The 18,850-nt window shown below is 36.7% G+C and overlaps 3 protein-coding genes across 3 annotated transcripts; all 3 read right to left on the bottom strand.

Annotated features, from left to right (window-relative positions):
- Window positions 1-13,399: 13,399 nt before the first annotated feature.
- Window positions 13,400-14,588, bottom strand: LOC110721948. The gene is made up of 4 exons (XM_021901185.1): window positions 14,325-14,588; window positions 14,173-14,244; window positions 13,821-14,087; window positions 13,400-13,719 (listed from the first exon to the last, which is right to left on the bottom strand). The coding sequence occupies exons 1-4, from the start codon at window positions 14,571-14,573 to the stop codon at window positions 13,693-13,695; spliced, it is 615 nt and encodes a 204-aa protein (XP_021756877.1). The 5' UTR covers window positions 14,574-14,588; the 3' UTR covers window positions 13,400-13,692.
- LOC110721949 lies at window positions 14,588-16,404 on the bottom strand. Its single transcript, XM_021901186.1, has 4 exons — window positions 16,293-16,404; window positions 15,170-15,424; window positions 14,818-15,087; window positions 14,588-14,713 (listed from the first exon to the last, which is right to left on the bottom strand). Exons 2-4 carry the CDS (start codon window positions 15,281-15,283, stop codon window positions 14,588-14,590), a joined length of 510 nt encoding a protein of 169 aa, XP_021756878.1. The 5' UTR covers window positions 15,284-15,424; window positions 16,293-16,404.
- Window positions 16,405-16,528: 124 nt separating this feature from the next.
- LOC110721947 lies at window positions 16,529-18,838 on the bottom strand. Its single transcript, XM_021901184.1, has 4 exons — window positions 18,617-18,838; window positions 18,430-18,522; window positions 17,745-18,131; window positions 16,529-16,564 (listed from the first exon to the last, which is right to left on the bottom strand). Exons 1-4 carry the CDS (start codon window positions 18,836-18,838, stop codon window positions 16,529-16,531), a joined length of 738 nt encoding a protein of 245 aa, XP_021756876.1.
- Between the last annotated feature and the right edge of the window lie 12 nt (window positions 18,839-18,850).

Raw genomic sequence — 18,850 nt, 5'->3', positions numbered from 1 at the left:
ATGTTAAAAAATTGTGAAATAATTTTATTGAAGTACATTATATCTAAAAGGGTTCTGATTATATTAATTTGAAACATGACATCCAATTCCAACTAAGGGCATGCTTGGATTGGGGGAGATATATTAATAGGGTAATAAAAGTCAAACTAAGCAAAATAAAAGTGAAAATAGGGAAGGAGGAGATAGTGATGGTGTGATTGTAAGGAAAATTATGTAGTGATGGTGTGGTATGAGGTGAAGAAAGAGGAACTAATACCCTCATTTTGGAGGTAATAGTTACACTAAGGGGAGGGTGGGTAACTATTACTCTCATCATGAGGGTAATAATTCCTCCATCTCTCTCTTTTCCTCATAGCACAATTACTTTATTTAATTTGTAAACATCATGCCTCCTACAACACCTCTAATTACTTATGTTTTTTCAAGTTTGACTTTTATTATCCCTTTAATATATTACCCCTAATCCAAACAAGACCTAAAGTTAATTTTTTAGTACCCGTTCGAGCCATTGCTAAGTCATTAGACAATCCGAGTATTAGACATATCTCTTCTCATTCTAGGCTTTTTTCAATCTACTCCGTATCTAACAGCTTCCACCAACCTTGTTCATGTTCAATCATTCTATTATATGTATCAACCTTATAAACATAACAACTCCACAACAACCATAATAGGCAATATTTGCAAACATTTTTATCTCATTTTTACTGGTCTCAATGATTTAGTATTGCAAAATTGAAAATTACTTGTACAATACTCCTTTCGTTGTCTAAGGAGATTTTATTTTTTGTTAAAGGAGAAGCTTTCAATGTCATTGTCATTCATAAAAACACGCTTACCTTGACCCCAACGGCCTAACCCCACTTTTTATTTGCCTACATTTGTTTATTTGAGTAGGATTTTTGTTACTCCTTTAATTCCAACACTTTGTTTTCTCTCTACTCGTTTTTCATACACCCTTAGCTTATCCCTATTTGTTTTGCTCCATTTTATTTTTCACAATTTTTAAAATACATCTTAAAATGTAATAGTAAATATCTTTAAATTCATGTGAAAAAATTATAAAAATGTGATATTCTAAAATTACATTGAAACGAATCCAATAAGATCCACACATAACTATATTATTTCTTAATCTGTATGAATTAGTGACAATTTGTGGTCAAAATTATTATTATTTGACTATAAAAGTAAACAGAGAGAGTACTTTAATGGCAAAACACCAAAGTACATACGTAAATTAATAAACACAAACTACTGGGTGCGGACGTCCGCACCCAACAGTTCGTGTGGCAACCCTTTCCCCTTCAAACACATTACCCGACGAAGATGACGAAGTGCGATTTGCGATGTATGGTGGACGAAACTATTGCAATCGAAAATACTGCTTGGGTGCTGATAGATTTCGATTGCTTCACCATCGCACCACTGCACCAAATCGGCTTCTCATTCCAAATTGAAACTACTGCAATCGAATTTGTGCGATTTGCTGGGTGGTTGGCTGGGATGGTGTTAATTTGGAGGTTGTTGGCCGTGGTGGTGTGAGTTTAGAGTGGTTGGCTGCAGTGATGTGAGTCGTTCGAGTAAGTGTGAGTTTGGAGGTGGTTCGGTGGTTGGTGGGTGCGGTGGGTTCGATGGGTTGGTGGTTGGTTGTGGTGGTGTGAGTTTGGAGGTGGTTCAGTGGGTTGGTGGTTGGCTGCTGCGAATTGCGATGGTGTGAGTTTAGGGGTGGTGAAGAGTGAGGGAGTGCGTGAGTAGTTTGGCTGATACATTTCTGTGTTGTTGGCTTATTTTTGGGTTGTTGATATTTTGGGTTGTTGGCTGATACATTATTCATTTGAAAGAAAGAGAGGAAGAAGGGGGAAAGAGGAGAGAAAAGGAAATAAAATATATTGTATGTTATTAATCATATTAGCCAACAAAGGATGCATATCAGCCATTAAAATGAACATATCAACCAATTGACATGATGTCTGAAATCAGTCAACATTAGGGACATATCAGACATTAATAAAAACGTATCAGCCAACAAAAGAAATATATCAGCCAACAAAAAATACATATCAGCCAACAAGAGGAAATATATCAACTAACAAGAGGTACTTATCAGCCAACATAAGGAACATATCAGCCAACAAATTAAAGGAAGCATATCAGCCAACTAAAGGATGAAATCAGCAAACAAAAACAACAGGTAAGCCAACAAAATAAATATATTAGCCAACAAAATGAAACATATAAGCCAACAATTAAAATATACATATCAGCCAACAAAATAAAAAAAAATAAAAAAAAAAAAAAAAAAAAAAGCCAACAAAAGGAATACATTAGCCAACACAAAAACCATATTAGCCAACAAATGAAACATATCAGCCAACAAGTCAAATATATTAGCCAAGCCTCCCGCACCAAATTTGCGTGCAGACGTCTGCACCCAATACCTTCTCATTAATAAAATAGCAAAGAATAGTGAAAATAGCACATTTAACTTAGAAGTCCAAGAAGGGTAGTGTTATCCCAGCTAAGAGAGATCTTGTCAAATGCATTATACTACCTCTATTTTTTTTATTATTTGTAACAAAGGAATAATTAATATTCTACAAATAATACCCCTTTATTGCATACAATAAAAAGCAGCGGAGGTAGTATTAGATCAACTGGTGTCATTCGTAAAAAGAGAAGTAAACAGATATTAATGCATGAATGGTTACGTTTGACAAGTATAAGAATTTCAACATAGCTTGAATATAGTACAATCACAAAAACCTTAATAAGGAGTTGGAAAAAGAAAAAAAAAAAAAAAAAAAAGGGCTAATTACCATTAAGCATAATTTTAAGCTTACTGTTCCATAAACCTCAATTCATAAAGCTACTTATCACAATAACAACTTATCACAACAACTACTTAAGCTAATAAAAATATAAAATTGAAGCAAAAACTAATTAAGATACCTTAATTAATTAGTGATCCATACACAGTTATTCCAAGTTTACCAAAAAACAAAGATAATCACAAACATGTACACTCGAATATATCATTAATTTAATTTACAAGCTAAATTAATGATTAATTTATTGGAGGAAAAGAGAACATCAATAAGCCTAGAGGCTAATTACTTAATTAGCACAAAGAAAAAGGTTAATGACGTATTTGCAATTGAAGGGGTCATATTGGTGGGGTTAAACATGAAAAATTCTTTATTTGAATATTACCAACTGCATGTCAGCATGTTCCTCATTATGCATGATCATTCGGCAATTAAAAATTTGCAAAAAAACAGTGCAATTTTATGCATACGAAGGGAACTCAAGGTTACTTAGACTAAAGGTGTCAATTTAGGTGAACAGGCTTTGTTAGATGAAGTTGGGTTGAATTTATTTTAAATTAGAGTCAACTTGAAATTTAAAATTGTTTTTTTTTAGTCGGTTTCGGATCAAGTTGATCGAGTAGGTTTTTGACAACTCTAATTTTGATAATGCCTTATTGATTGGTTCACAATCATGGTGACACGGCGTCATTTTAAAAATAGATGTCACGATAATATTACCTCTACCTTATTTGGTAAAATTTTCCACTTGTAATTCCAACAATCTTTCGAGGATCATGGAGTGGAGGGACGGTTTGTCCCTCCATCCCTCCCAAGTGTGACTTAGGTTCGATCCTCACCGCATCCTTCCTGTGATAGGAGAGGCGCCCCCCGTATCTTATCGTGGAAAAAAAAAAAAAAAAAAAAAAAAATTCCAACAATCTTTCAAGGACGGGGATGTAGATATGGATCGGAGTGATGGATCAAAATTGAGTAAAGGTTAACGTTGTATTAAAAAAATGATAATACGTTAAGATGGAAGTTAGTTAGCAAATTCAGTTGATTCTGGTAGGATTATATAGTCAAGCTAGTGATGTCATTGTTAATTTGCCGACTGTTATAATACTCGTACAGATATTAAAAGGTTTTATTTATTTATTTACTATTTAAACAATTAGCTACTTCCTTCGAAAGCTAAATAAATAAGGGAGTACCCTTTCTAATTCTACTGGTGGTATATCATTTTCTCACCTCTATCTGATCACATTACCTCCCTCCTTGTCTCTCTCCTCTTTGTCAAAACCAAAACAAGCAGAAAAACACAAATATGGCAAGGAAAATGGAGAAAAAGGGTGAAAATAACACATTTTACATTAGAATTTTCAGTAGTGTTATCCCAGCTAAAAGGAAGCTAGTGAAGCGACTCATTTTCGATCAATTTGTCTCTTTTTTCGTTTCTCTTTGTTCATCTTCCCACTCTACTTCCGTCATGCGCAACAGTGGCGGTGGCGGTGACGGCGACGGATATGGCAGCAGCAGCAACAACAACAGTAGTGGCGAGGCCGGTGGCAGTGGCAACAGCAACAATAAAAATAATTATCAGGTTTATCCGACGGAATAGTAACATAACATATTTTTAGATGTTGGGTTTTTGTTTACAGAGCTAAATAATTATATGTTGTGACGATTTGTATTTTGCATCTTTTATTTTTGGCGAACGAGGGCAATGAAGGACGAATAATATAGATTATTTGTTTGTTTTTGTTAAAATGTATCTGGCTGATTTGTTATTTGCTGCTTGTGAAATTTTATGATTCGTCCATTTGGGAATTGGGATCTGTTATTTTAATTATTGGTGGGTAATTAAAAGTTTATTACTAGATGCTCTGTTTTCTCCATTTGAGATTAGAGCTGCTCATCAATTAGATGACCTGTTGACCCGGCCCGATCTATCCCGAGAAGAGCATGGGTTTTGATTAACCCAAAAAAGTGTTTTGGGTATGAAACTAAAACCCGACCTGGCCCGATATCTAATATAGTACAGTCTAGTTATACTTAAATACTTAATGAGTTAATATTCAATCAACTTAAGCAGTTAGGCATCTAAAATATTAGCAAGAAATTTCAATATTAAACTAATGTTGCGACAATATAATTCAAACAATAGTAACTAGAAAAATATAATGATACACTGATGATTTGTAATAAAAATTATCAACAAAGGGGGGATATATTTAATTTTCACAATGATGGGAATTATAATTATCAAGGACATTTGAAATTAATGTTTGAAGTTTTTAAAGTCTCAACCTGTTTAATTTGGAACATAAATACTCCGTATGTATTCTCATTGGATGACAGCTCTTTTAAAGGCAGCATGACTGCATGGCATGACACGATACATTTTCCTAACTCTAATTAAAATACTGTCAAGTAAAAGCAAACACCACCAAGTCTAGGCTATTTATCAAGTAGAGCTAAAGAATTTAATGGCACAATTGCTACTAAAGGGGTCATGCTGGTGGGCCTAAATATGAAAAAACTAATAGATTAAAAGAAAAGGAAAATTACAAACTAATATATATATATAGGAAATTGCTAGAATGAGAAATGAGAAAGCTAATAATATTCTAACACATGTCATTGTCAAAATATGAGAAAGTTGAGAATAAAAAAAAAATAAATAAATAAATAACAAAAAAAAATAATTGAATTTTAAACTAAGATGATGTGTCAATGGATTAGTGGCTTTCTCATTTCTCATACTAGCAATTCCTTATATATATATATACATACCAGGAATAACACGTGTTACTTTCTAGTGTTGTTTTTTCCCTCCAAAACTGTTTTTTGCTCTTTTTTTTTTAATTATTTTTTAATTTTTTTTTTTTTACTTTTTATTGTAAATATACTTTATATATATTCATCAAATCATTTGATTGTGATTCACTTTCCTAATAAAAATATATATATTTGTGATTCATATATTTTCCATATCTTTTATTGTATATTATTATTATTATTATTATTATTATTATTATTATTATTATTATTATTCAATCTATACCGTAATATTAAAACAGACACTAGGAAGAAATCGATTCTAGAAATAACACGTGTCACAATCTGGTACTATTTTTTTCTCTAAGTTTTTTTCCACAGTGACATCAACTACTTATTGTAAAATATACTAAAAATATTCACCAAATCATTCACTTACTTAAACAAAATATATATTTGTGATTCACATATTTTCCATAAAATACTATTCTAACGTCTATTACTTTGTATATATATGGAGTATATATTCTTTCCTAATCCTTATGCAATATTTTATTCCTTTAAATCTTCAATATATTATATATGTAGTAATTTTGTAAGAAAATAAAAATAAAAAATTATGCGTTTTAGAAATAATTGATTCATACTTGATTATTACTACTACCTCCGTTAAGTTTTAGTTGTAACTTTGAGGTGCAACACGAATTCTAAGTCAAAATTTCTTAATGATGATTATGGGATAAATGGGTACGTGATTAAAGAGGAGAGAGATAAAGTAAACTTGATTAATTAACCACCCAAGCCACTCACCACACCAGGCCACCACCACCAAAAGCCCCCTAAACCTAGACCACCCACCACCACCGACGCCATCGAACCCCCAAACCCAGACCACCACCGACACCACCAAAACCCCCAAACCCAGACCACCACCACCACTGAAACCCCCTATGCCAAGACCACCGATCGACACCACCAAAACTGCCACTGAAACCCTCGACACCACCTAAACCTAGACCACCCACCAACACCGACACCATCGAAACCACCCACAAACCCACGAAAATCACCGAAACCACCCAGGCCACAAACCCACGAAAATCACCTAAACCACCCACAAACCCATCGAAAATCACCAAAACCACCGACACCACCCACAAACCCACTGAAACCCTTAAATCCAAACCACCCACAAACCCACAAAAATCACATCCATAAAACCCACGAAAACAACCACGTGTTGCTTCCCTTCTTGCCGCAAAACCACCATACCCACGACGACGAAGTTGCTGCTAGCCTGCTAGTAGTGCATGCCAGAGTCGAAACCAAATGGAGGTTGAGATAAATGGAGATTGAGAGGAGAGAGAAAGAGCCAAGTTGAGAAGAAGGAGGTAGAATGTTCAATCTTCATTCATCACATCTAATGAATTGATGAAAATCTATGGATTTACTTGAGGAAAAATAAATTTGGTAGGTGGGAAAATGGGTTAATTTTTGGTGTGAGTTGTTAGATTAATATTCAGATTAAGTTGTTAGTGTAATTTAATTAAGGAAAATTTGTCAGAAAAAACCTTTTAAATGGGTCATTTTGCAAGAAGAAACCTTATAAACGATTCTTTGTTAAAAAAAACCACTACGATTACTTTTTTTGTACAAAGAAGCCTGGCCTCTATTTTCCGGCATTGACTCTCCTTTTCTGGCGTTGACCAATTGAAATTCCTACTTGCTGCCACTTCTTTTGATAATTGCACCCCCCCTCTAATTTTCCCTTTGCCTTCTTGAATGCTCTGAAGCAATATCACATCAAATTGGGCTACTCACTCTTTGTCTCTGCGCTCGCCAATAATACCATCACCATTAATTGAGGTAAGTGGAAAGTCATAAGTTGTTTACTCGAATTAGTAATTTGAAAATTGGGGCTTTTTGTATGAAATTGGAAATCTGATTTTGTTACTGTATCAATGGCTGATGGAGGAAGAAAGGAGAGGCTTGGAAAGAGGACGCTTGGACGCTATACAAGGTTTCTCAATTACGTAGTAAAGTACAAACCCAGGTATGTTCTTCAATTTCCTACTCATTTGCACAATTCGCGTTTAAATGCATAGTCTTTATTTCCAAAAAACGATAATTAGTAAATTAAATTTACCTGATTGTTGTTGGTTGTTTGATGATTTTGAACACTGATTCTCGAATAATACATGCAAACTGGATTGAATTGTTGAATTTTTTTACTTGAATTGTTGAATGTTTTTACTTGAATTGTTCATTTGTTGATGAAGTGTGTTGAATTTTCGGAATTTTGGTTTTGTTGGTGTGTGTGTCAGGTTCAACGGTAGAGTGAATGTGTTTGAACCTCGGTTTAAATTCATGGAACCCATTAACATTAGGATGTACTATGGTGGGCATTTTGTGACTAAGAAAAACATTACAACTTATGAGAAAAAACCAAATGTAGACCCAACAAAGTATGGAATTGCTTTGCGTGTGAATGTAGAGGAGGTTTGCTATTTTGAGTTTGCCTACTGGATTAAGTCTGACTTAGGCTTTGATGATATTGGGGAAATTTGGTATAGGAAAAAAGGATGTTCTTTACACACTGGGAGGGCTAGAATAGAGGGGGATAAGAACATAACAGAGTTCCTTGAAGCACCTGAGAAAGATGCATTTTATCACCTTTATGTTGTGCATGAGGACAAGATGGATGATGTTAATAGGAGGTTAATTTATGGGCCAGGTGTTGCTTTTTACACAGACAGTGAGAGCACAAGTGGGAGAGGTAGTGATATGGCAAGCAATGGGGTTGGTGAATCATTAAATAATCAAGAGGGGGGTCCACCAACACACAAAGTTCATGACTTCCAAACTAAAAACCCTAGATCTGAGCTTTCCAGCAGCCAAAGAAACTTTCACAAAATAGTTTCAGAAACTGTTCTCCCCTCCAAACCAGTTCATAGAGCCACAAGGCCAAAGCTTCCAATAATTTCAGCTCACAAAAAACCACCCACCCAATTCATTGAAATAAGTACCCCTTCCAATTCTGCCAGCAGCTTCCCTGTTCTTCCAGATGTCACTGTTTTGCCTGCATTGTCTACCTTGCCAGAAACCAACCCAGAACCAAACACCAAGCAGTTGATGGTTATTGAGAATGACACAACCAACTTCAGGGAGGCAGAACCAACTGGTGAATTAAGTGACTATGAGGTGCAACATTTTGAGGAGGATGATCCTGAATTAAGTGAAAATGAGGTCCAAGATATTGAGGATGATGATGCTGAATTAAGTGACTATGATTATGAGGATAAAGATGATGATGATTTATTTGATGAGTTTGTAGATCATGATATACAGGAGGGTTACTAGGAGTTTTAAGTGTCTGTCAAAGGGTGTTGAGGATAATGATTTTGAGCAGAATGGTGAGGATGGTTTGCAGATTGGGAATAATGAGGACATAGTGGATTCAGATGATGAAGTGGTGAGTGAGGTTGGTTCAGATGATGAGGGGCCAGTGTATCCTGAGTTCAACCCAGATACTGATTTTAAGGGCAAAGTGGTGTTGAGTAAAGGCTTAAAGTTCCCAACTAACAAGTGCTTTAGGAGGGCTTTACAATACCATGTTATTGACCATGGTTATGACTTTTACTTTCTGCATAACAACAACCAAAGAGTGAGTGTATATTGTGCTAATAGATGTGGATGTCCTTGGAAGAGAGCAAGAATTGTGGAATGCACATGCAAAGCTAGAAGGAAGTGTAGGTTTAAGATACATTGCATGAAGTTAAAAGGGGTGGCAACTTGGCAAATCAAGAGTCTTAGGCTTAAGCATATATGTGGGCATCAACATAAGAACTCAAAGATTAGTTCATAATACTTAGCTGAGAGGTACCTTGAAGACTGGAGAGATGACCCCACATGGAAGCTAGCAGCATTTATTAAGAGGGCAAGAAGAGAGTGTAGAGTAGAAATAAAGTACTACTTGGCATGGTATGCTAGGCAGAGGGCATTCAAGATGATTTGGGGGATGCAGCTTTGGAATATGAGAAGGTTTGGGATTATGCAGCTGCCATAATGAAGTATAACCTAGGAAGTACAGCTGTTATGAAGGTAGATGGAGTGCTTAACCCCCAACCTGTTTTCCAGAGGCTATATGTGTGCTTGCAAGCCTGCAAGCAAGGATTCATGGCAGGATGTAGGCCAATCTTGGGAGTGGATGGTGCTCACTTGAAGGGGGCTTATCCAGGCATTCTACTGACAGCTGTGGGGAAAGATAACAACAACAACATCTTCCTAGTAGCATGGGCAATTGTAGAAGTAGAAAATGGAGAAACTTGGACATGATTTTTGGAGTTGTTAAGACAGGACATTGAGTCAGTTGCAGACTCTGTCACTTGGGTGCATGAAGCTGATGAACTCACTTACATGAGTGACAGGCAAAAGGTAATTGTGTTGCTTACAACTTTGTTCTTTTGTTTAACCAAACTTACCTATGTTATGCTTATTGCTTACTCTGAACATATGAAACAGGGCCTATTGGATGCATTTGCCACAGTCATGCCTAATGCAGACACTAGGTACTGCTGCAGGCACATTTGGAGCAACTTCAAGAACAAATTCCCTGGGACTGTCTACAAAGAGCACTTTTGGAAAGCTGCAAGATCTACCACAGAGGTACAACCTGTATTACAGCATATTCAATTGCTTGCTTGTATTTGCAACATATCTTACATGTCTCTTGCTTTTGTGTTATTTTGCTTATGTATGGCCATAGCATCACTTCAAGCAGCATATGCAAGACATCAAGAACCTGAGTGTAGATGCCTTCAACTACTTACAAGCCATCCCAGCTGCTCATTGGTCAAGACACAAATTCAGCACCTTCTCCAAGTCAGGTATGCTCTTGAACAATTGTTGTGAGAGCTTCAACAATGTTCTTAGAGAAGCTAGAGCCAAACCTATTCTACAGTTGATGGAGTGGATAAGGAGATATGTAATGGGAAGGTTTTTTTGCAAAAAAGGAAGGGCTGAAAACTTTCAATGGTGTGATCATGCCAACTGTTCTAAAGATGGTGCATAGAGGTCTGCAACAAGTGTCCAACATGAGAGTAAGTCAAGCTCACTTAATGGAGTTTGAAGTTGATGACTCAGGAGACACCTATGTTGTGAATCTGGAAAACAAAGCTTGTAGCTGCAACAGATGGACTCTTATGGGAATTCCTTGCTGGCATGCACTTGCCTGTATTCAATTGAGAAGGCTAGACATTGAGAACTTCATCCACCCAGCTTATCATGTGGAGACCTACACCAAGGCATATGCTCCAACCTTTAAAGCAATGCCAGGTCATCAGCAGTGGGAAGTCACTCCTTATCCCAGGCCATTACCTCCTGCACATAGAAACTTACCTAGCAGGCCTTCACATAAGAAGAGAAAGAAAGAAGCTGGAGAAGATAAGGAGAGGAAGAATGTCAAGAGGGCAAAGGTGCAAAACAAATGCTCTAACTGTGGTGGGTTGGGGCATTACAAGAATAAATGTCCAACCCCACCTATTGATAAGCCAAAGAGGCAGCCTGGAAGACCAAAGAAAGTTGCAGCAACAGGGCAACCAGTAGCAGGCCAAGCAGCAGGAACTACCTCATCCCAACAACTGAGTCAATCAACCAAAGCTTCTCAACAGTCCATCTCACTGTCTGCACCCCAACATGGAACTCAACAAGCTCATTAAGTTAATCAAACTTTTAATGTTAATACCTATATGCTTTGACAACTAATCTTTTGAAAAACAATTGGTGTACTTGTTTTTTACACCAACTTATGTTATGGCAGTTCTGTTTTGTAAAACAATTGGTGTACTAGTTTTTTACACCAACTTATGTTATGGTATGGTATTTCTGTTTTAAGCAATTTCATTAGTTCAATTCCTCTTACATTGTGTGCATGTTATTGTTGCTTCAACATTTGTAACAATATTTAGAAATCAAAACATGAAGTGAGTAAACAAGATGGCATAAAAACAGTAGATACACTAGTAGAAAAAACTAATTTAGAAGCGGTTCAAACCCCCTAATTGGAAGCGGTTTTGAACCGCTTCGGTTTGGGGGGCTTGCCATTGTCAGTTAGAATTGGAAGCGGTTTGGCGCCAAACCGCTTCCAATTCCTATTTTTAAAAAACAAAAATTCTACAATTGGAAGCGGTTTTGGCGCCAAACCGCTTCCAATTGTAGAATTTTTTTTATTTTTTTTTTATTTTTTATAATTTATTACTAATAATATTAATATAATAATATTATTAGTGACCTTTCACAATAATTCAGTATTATTAATTAATAGTAAAATAATATTATTAATCGATATAAATTTATTATTATTAATTAATAATAAAATTAATATTATTAATTAATAATAATATTAATATTAGTTACAAAATAATACAATAATATATATAACACGAAATAATTATATATATAAAAAGTAACATCATTAATATATTTAATGAACAACAATATTTAATTACACCAAAATATATTAAGATTACAATTAGAAATACTACGTACATACTAATACATACTTAATTAAAATAATGTTGACAATAATAAGTAATTAAAAAAGTCAAGCTAACAAACCAATATAACCATTACCGCAATTCTACATGCCATCAAATGTGACGAAAAAAGCCCACATGTCGCGAACTTCATTGATTTCATTCCTTATTAACGGGCCTTCTCTTTGAACCTTGCAAAACTTTAGAGAAAAAAAAAACCAAACATTGTCATGAGTATTACAACACCGAAATTCACCGAAAATCACCAAAATGGCCGAAATGCACAAAAATGACATGCATCACGTACATGTACATGCTGTTGGGCAGCTGCCTGGCTGGGCTGTTGCCTGGCTGGGTGCCTACCTGCCTTGGCTGCTGCAGTGGCCTGGGCAGCCTGCCTTGGCTGCTGCACAGCCTGGGCAGCGTGCCTTTGCATATTGCGTGTTATGCTTGTGTTTTGTTCAGTGCAATAATGAAAACAATTAATAGGTTGAAGATAGTAAAAGCATACCTCATCTAGTTGTTGTGTGTCCTTGCAACTACTGACTATGTCAAGCATAAACCTCATAACGTATAGGGCACAGTCAAGTCCGTTGTCTTGTTGCGCACACTGACATGCCACAAAGGATATCAAATCATGCATAGCCATAACCGAAGCCAAGTATATCCGCAGCAGAACGACAATGTAGCTTCTTCATAACACTTTAAGAAAGTAAGTTCAAAGTTAGAAACATAAATACTCAATGGTTTAAGTGAGGTCAATCAACAATAGGAAGCAATATGTACCTATTCAATATATTATTCACTAGCAACCTACGTGGTGGATTCTGATGAAGTGAATCAAAGTGGTAGATTGTGTATTTGGAAACACAAATCACCAAAAGGGTCCAATGAGCACTGCATATATTGAAAAAACGTCAACAAATATACGCCACAGTTAACTGCATTTTCAAAATTTTTTTAAAAAATAACTACTGAATTTATGACATTTGTAGACGTACTCCTCAAAACATGGGGCTAATATGAACTTATCTCCCGCACGCGTTGATGCCTTGATACTCCGTTCTAGGTAATCTTCCACATCACGAGGGTTGCACAATCATCTGGTAAGCGAGGTCTGCTCGGGGCAAAACCACCCAACTGCAGCCTTGGAATCGCCTAAGCATCGTGCTCCTGTAGTGCCCTTCATGACAGTATTGTGGGGAATAATTATTAAAAGCATTGTTTACAGTCGAAAATGCAACAAAATGATTAGGAATAGTGGCATTGCATTACCTCATGAAAGCTTGAACGATGGAAATGTTAAGCATGGCACCGGATAGAAATTCCTTCACATCCTCTTTTGCAATTGGTGCGATCCCATCCTCATCATAGTGAAACAATGCCTTAGTAAAATCACTTCAATAGATCTACCCCTAGGCAACTCACTCACACGGTTATGAAGAAAAGTACAAGCTCTAGAGAGCGAATTCAGGATGCCGACTTCTACTAGTGGAGTACAACTCGTGGCAGAACCTCTCGAACTCTTCAACCCTTGTCCTTGTTCCATGTTCTTTGTAGGTTGGACATTCTTAGATTTTGGCTTCTCCACCTTCTTCCTTTTAGATGACTGATTTTCATTTGTAACATAAAAGCACATGGTTATATTACAAGCTATTTGGGACATGTTTTAAAAACAAGGTAAGTAGTGTACACTTACCCCTCCTATCAACCTCACCCGATCACGTGGCCATTGCACAAAGCTACCTTTCGCATCAAGCAGCGTGATGAAGTCATATTCCTCTCTAGGTGCCGGTAGTGGCAAGTCCTCAAACCCTGGTACTATGGAATTGATCCCGACCGAGATATAGTGGGTACTAGTATTAGACTTAAAATGGACCTTGTCAAACGGTTGTGCGCTACCATACCCCACCAACTCTCCATCCACGTTTTTGCCGGGGTGAAAAAGCTCACAAGGCGTCTCTTCCTACACAGTTGATTAGGACAAGTTATGAACTAATTAACCAGCGTAAGCCTAATACGTTTACATTTCATTAAGACTTGAAATTTACCTGAACATCTGGAAAAGGATCAGGTGTCTGGTTTGCAATCCCCCTTGAGTCTGCATGCGTAGGAGTAGGAATCTGCAATAGTAAAATAATTATGCTACATAAGGCCTCGTTTGATGATATGAAGTTCATGTTCTCAACTGTAATTCAATTACCTCTCTCTCAACAAGTGGATCGTCCCCGGCATCTTCTGGGTGACTACATGAGTCCACTGGGGTTATCGGGGGCAAAGACAAGGTTGGCAAGTTCATGTGCTTTAAAATGGCATTGAATTGACTTTGCAATTGTTCTTGCACCTCTTTGCGTATCTCCGCCTTAATTGATTCCTTTTCCTTGGCATTCATATGGTGAGGCGAATTAACACTTGATCTAGTTCTTCTTGATCTAGTGTATTCTGAACCCATAAGCTTTTCCCACCCTAGTTGTTTCCCTCCCGCACCAATGACTCGCCAGGGTGGTATGGTTTTCCCAAAGCCAAGGTAAAAGGATCGTTCTCTATGCTTGGAGTGAGCTTGCCTTCAACCACTTCCGACGTATGCTCGAGCTGCAACAACACAAAAAGTTTCCAGTTCTAAGTTAGATGTAGTTTCTATGGAAATATTTAATAATAACTGTGGAATATTACCATAAATGTCAAAGGGTGCTTACAAGTGCATCTGCTACTGGCCTTTTATCCGAGTGCATGATGTACTTCCCGGTGTTCTTGTCGATCCCATGCATAGCACACCACCAATCATTTGCACGACTTACCAAACTTGTGACCGTGGAATCAAGCGGTTTATCAGATGATGGTATTTTGGATGCGGGGTATAGACCCTCTTTGATCCACTTTGGTCTACTTTCCGCAAATGTCTTACAACCCATATGATGGTTATACATTTTCTTCTCAGTATTGCTCGTAGCTTGTTGACTTTTTTCCTACACATTACCAAATGTTCGCATCATAATATGTAGTGAGCAAAATTGAGGAAACAACTCTAATTTATATTATAATACATACAAGTGCAGTAGTAGTAGTTGATTTCGCCACAAACTTCTCCCAGTCCTTCACCGTTATTTGTGGATATACATCCCACGGTTTCTTCTCAGGTTCCTCCTTTCTTGCATTACCCATCACAGTTTTCTTCGGTTTATGCCTTTGTTTCTTATGGATCCATCTTGTTCTCAACGAACTTTTGAAGTTTTTGAATCTCTCTTGTACAAAACCTTCAAACGATCTTCTCTTGTCTGGCTCATCAGGAATATTAAACACACTCTGTAAGAATGGCAAACGTACATGTTAGTCTAGGGAAAAATAAAGTAAAAAAAAAAAAAAAAGATCCTGCACAGCCACCCTAGGCAGCTGCACAGCAGCCCTGGCAGGCTGCACAACCAGCCTAGGCAAGCTGCACAGCAGCCCTGACATGCTGCACAGCCAGCCTAGGCAGCTGCACACACTACTACATTTAAGAGCTAATACAACGGCTTTTTCCGTTGTATTAGGTGTCCAAAACCACGGTTACCAACCGTCACATTTGCAAGGGTTGGATTAGGTCTAATACAACGGCAAAATAAACCTAATCCAACGGATTGAGCAATCCGTTGGATTAGGTATCTACCTAATCCAACGATTTCTTCAATCCGTTGGATTAGGTTCCCTTTTGTTTTTTTGGGAATAATTAGACCTAATCCAACGCATTGATGAATCCGTTGGATTAGGTCTTTTTTTTTAGTACCGTTGTATTAGATCCTTTTTTTCTATTTTTTTTTTAAAACCGTTGTATTAGGTAATTTTTTTAATTTTTTTTTTGAAATATATAATTATATATTATACCTATATACTATATATAATTAATTCGTTTAAATCTAAAAGGTATAATATATAATAAATATAAATTATATTAGTATATTTATAATTTTTTTTTGGTAAATAAAAATATTATTACCAAAACGAGCTGCAAAGTAGCAAAAGAAAGTACATATACAATTAGCCCTCAGGCCTAAACTCCAAGACACCTAAAGCCCCAAAGGGCACACAAACACCGGCCCCAAAGCCCTAAGTAGTAGCGTCAAAGCAAGGAAACAATAAAACAGCAAACAAAACAACCAACACTAGCAGCAGCTAGGAAGATGCATCACCGCACCAGGCAGGAGGTAGCACAGCACCAGGCAGAAGACAACACAGCAGCTGACAGGGCAGTAGCAGCACCAGAACCAGCAGCAGCAGAACATAGACAGAGCCATAACAAACAGCAACATTAAACTGACCACTGAGTACTAGGAGAAAAGCAGAAGCAATACAAGGCAAGCAGCTGACATGATGGGTAGTAGCAACAGAAGGCAAGCAGATGACTAAGTACTTGCAACATTATTCCGTACTTCATTCATCCCGGGGTAGCTCATCGTCATCAAGCACCTACATGTAAAAAACAAATAATAATATATTAGGACAAGTAATCCACAACACAACAGTCACAACAATAACAACACCAACAATAACAACGCACAACAACACGAACACACAGCAACACAATGCAACACACAGTACAGCAGCAGGCAGGCAGGCAAGCAGCAGCAGCAGCAGGCAGGAGCATTTTGAGACAAACAGATAACTTGACAGAAACCAGGAATTCATAATACAATAATTTAAGGCAGCATGGACATGTGGAATCAGCAAACACAAGACAAATTGCCATGGCAGATCAACCGAAAATCTTAAGAGTTGCACTGTTTGGGTAGAGCTTCCCATGGTTCTGTATTTTAGAACGTACCTTAAGTTATTGATTGAAAGACATTAAAAAAAGAAAAAATGAAATCACAAATCAGAGACAAAAACTATTAAGTGTCCAAGATCTTATGCGTGATGAAGACTAGGAAGCATCAAGCTTACAAAAACACTAGATAGCTGATTAATATTGCACTAAGTAGCAATTCAGCACCAGCAAGATGAGGTAAATGCAAGAGGCGGGGTATTAGAGAAGGGAGGATTAAAAAGAATCTGGTTAAAGGCTTGAATGAGTTGATTATGATGAAAATGTTTGACCCGTATTTGCCCACACAGTAGTTCTAATACTATGCAGTCATCAGAAGCCATAGTTCGATGTTGGAGCAAAAACTATGGAACCCTCCAAAGCTAAAAGGGGCCATCCATAATGCTCCAGTAATAGACTGTTCGTACGATATTGCTTAGTAGATTTCCAATTCAGTTATGTGCATCACAATACCAATATGATTGTCTCAATGTCATTATTCATGAAAGTACAAATGCTACAGTACCAGTATGTGAAAAGAATTGGATCGGCTACTATTATAAACACCCTAGACCCTAGTGATATTAAAACAGAATTAATAGTTCATGAAGTAAGCCATTTTATTTAGCAATATGACAAACAAAGCCCTATATTACAGAATTTAGAATCAGAACTTCTGAATTACAGCATATGTTAAACTAAAAGTTGGCGCAAGTCATGTTTTGTAATCAACCTTCTGTTATTTATTTAGCACAACCAATCAACCAATGACATGTTTCTGTTCAGAGAAGTTTAAAAAAGAAAGTTTAAAAAAGAAAGTTCAGAGCAGAGAAGTGCAAATTCAACCTGATTAAATGATTTTGAAGATTGTCCACTTTGGGCAGTATTCCGATTTGGTGCACTAGATGCATCATGCGGAGTCAATTGCTGCAAAGTACTAGGAACCACAAGATTAATCCCGGGGTTCACCTCGCGAATTGAATCCAAAACTGCAGCGGTGATGGTAGGTGCAATTTCTTGGACTAATTGTGCTTTTTTGCCTACCAGGAATTCCTCCGGGAGTATGTAACTTGACTTTGTATCTTTGTTCTTCAAATCACTCTTCTTCACACTCGAGCCATATAGATGCAAAGGACTTTTGCGTCTAGGAGGTGGAATCACTTCACTGTAAGGGTCATTGCATACATTACCATCTTCTTGTGATTCTGCTGACTCCAAAGCATCAATTTTGTCCTGTTTAGGCAAACATAGTAATGTGTTACTAATTATCGAATAACTAACAATATTTAGGCGTACAATGTTACTAATTATCGAATAACTCACAACATTCTCTTTTGCTTTTTCAAAGCTGCTAATGTATGTCCTTTCAGCACTTCTTTTTCTTGATTCCTTGTAAACAAATTTGCTTGAGAAGGTTCTTTCTTGTCTGGATCTTGTTGTTGCTATATATATATGTAAATCATAATATATGAAATTAGAATAAAAATATATGCAACATGCCTATAATTTAGATTTTAAAAAATGTACTTACCAACTCATGGCGTAAAATAGCATATGATTTGCGTCCTAAAGTGTGCATATCATCTAACATTAGACGATTGCTTTTGTTGCTGTGGCTAATTGCCTAGGGAAAATCGGAAACCACCATTTAATTCAAAATTAAACACATATTAGATAAAATTATTCGAGAGAATTAGATTAGAATCAATATACAGTACCTTCGCCTCATTGGTATGCCAATATTGTAGAAGATCTTGGAACATCTGATCGGAGATTGAATCTGGTTTATGTTCCCACCTTAAATCATCCGTATCATATGCATAGAAGTGTTTCTTCTTGATTTGGCATTTATAATATTTCCAACAACTATTTACAGCATCCATCACCCAATTTAACCCGGCATGGGGGACCATATACTTCTCCTGTTCAAGCTCAAACATTAGTAACGTGTG

This window comes from Chenopodium quinoa, unplaced genomic scaffold (assembly GCF_001683475.1).
Source record: "Chenopodium quinoa cultivar QQ74 unplaced genomic scaffold, ASM168347v1, whole genome shotgun sequence".
Classification (NCBI taxonomy): Eukaryota; Viridiplantae; Streptophyta; class Magnoliopsida; order Caryophyllales; family Amaranthaceae; genus Chenopodium; species Chenopodium quinoa.
The sequence above is the reverse complement of the archived record's forward strand: the minus strand, read 5'-3'. Positions and strand labels throughout refer to the sequence as shown.

Excerpts from the sequence above, each read along its gene's own strand:
- LOC110721948 (XM_021901185.1), bottom strand. The coding sequence starts at position 14,573 with ATGGGTTCAGAATACACTAGATCAAGAAGAACTAGATCAAGTGTTAAT. Across the intron at positions 14,245-14,324 it reads ATCCACTTGTTGAGAGAGAG|ATTCCTACTCCTACGCATGC; the intron begins GTAATTGAATTA and ends TTACTATTGCAG. Across the intron at positions 14,088-14,172 it reads ATCCTTTTCCAGATGTTCAG|GAAGAGACGCCTTGTGAGCT; the intron begins GTAAATTTCAAG and ends TCAACTGTGTAG.
- LOC110721949 (XM_021901186.1), bottom strand. The coding sequence starts at position 15,283 with ATGGGTAATGCAAGAAAGGAGGAACCTGAGAAGAAACCGTGGGATGTA. Across the intron at positions 15,088-15,169 it reads CAACTACTACTACTGCACTT|GAAAAAAGTCAACAAGCTAC; the intron begins GTATGTATTATA and ends GGTAATGTGTAG. Across the intron at positions 14,714-14,817 it reads GGCCAGTAGCAGATGCACTT|CTCGAGCATACGTCGGAAGT; the intron begins GTAAGCACCCTT and ends GTGTTGTTGCAG.
- LOC110721947 (XM_021901184.1), bottom strand. The coding sequence starts at position 18,838 with ATGTTTGAGCTTGAACAGGAGAAGTATATGGTCCCCCATGCCGGGTTA. Across the intron at positions 18,523-18,616 it reads GGCATACCAATGAGGCGAAG|GCAATTAGCCACAGCAACAA; the intron begins GTACTGTATATT and ends GATTTTCCCTAG. Across the intron at positions 16,565-17,744 it reads CTTCAAAATCATTTAATCAG|GTGCTTGATGACGATGAGCT; the intron begins GTTGAATTTGCA and ends TTTTACATGTAG.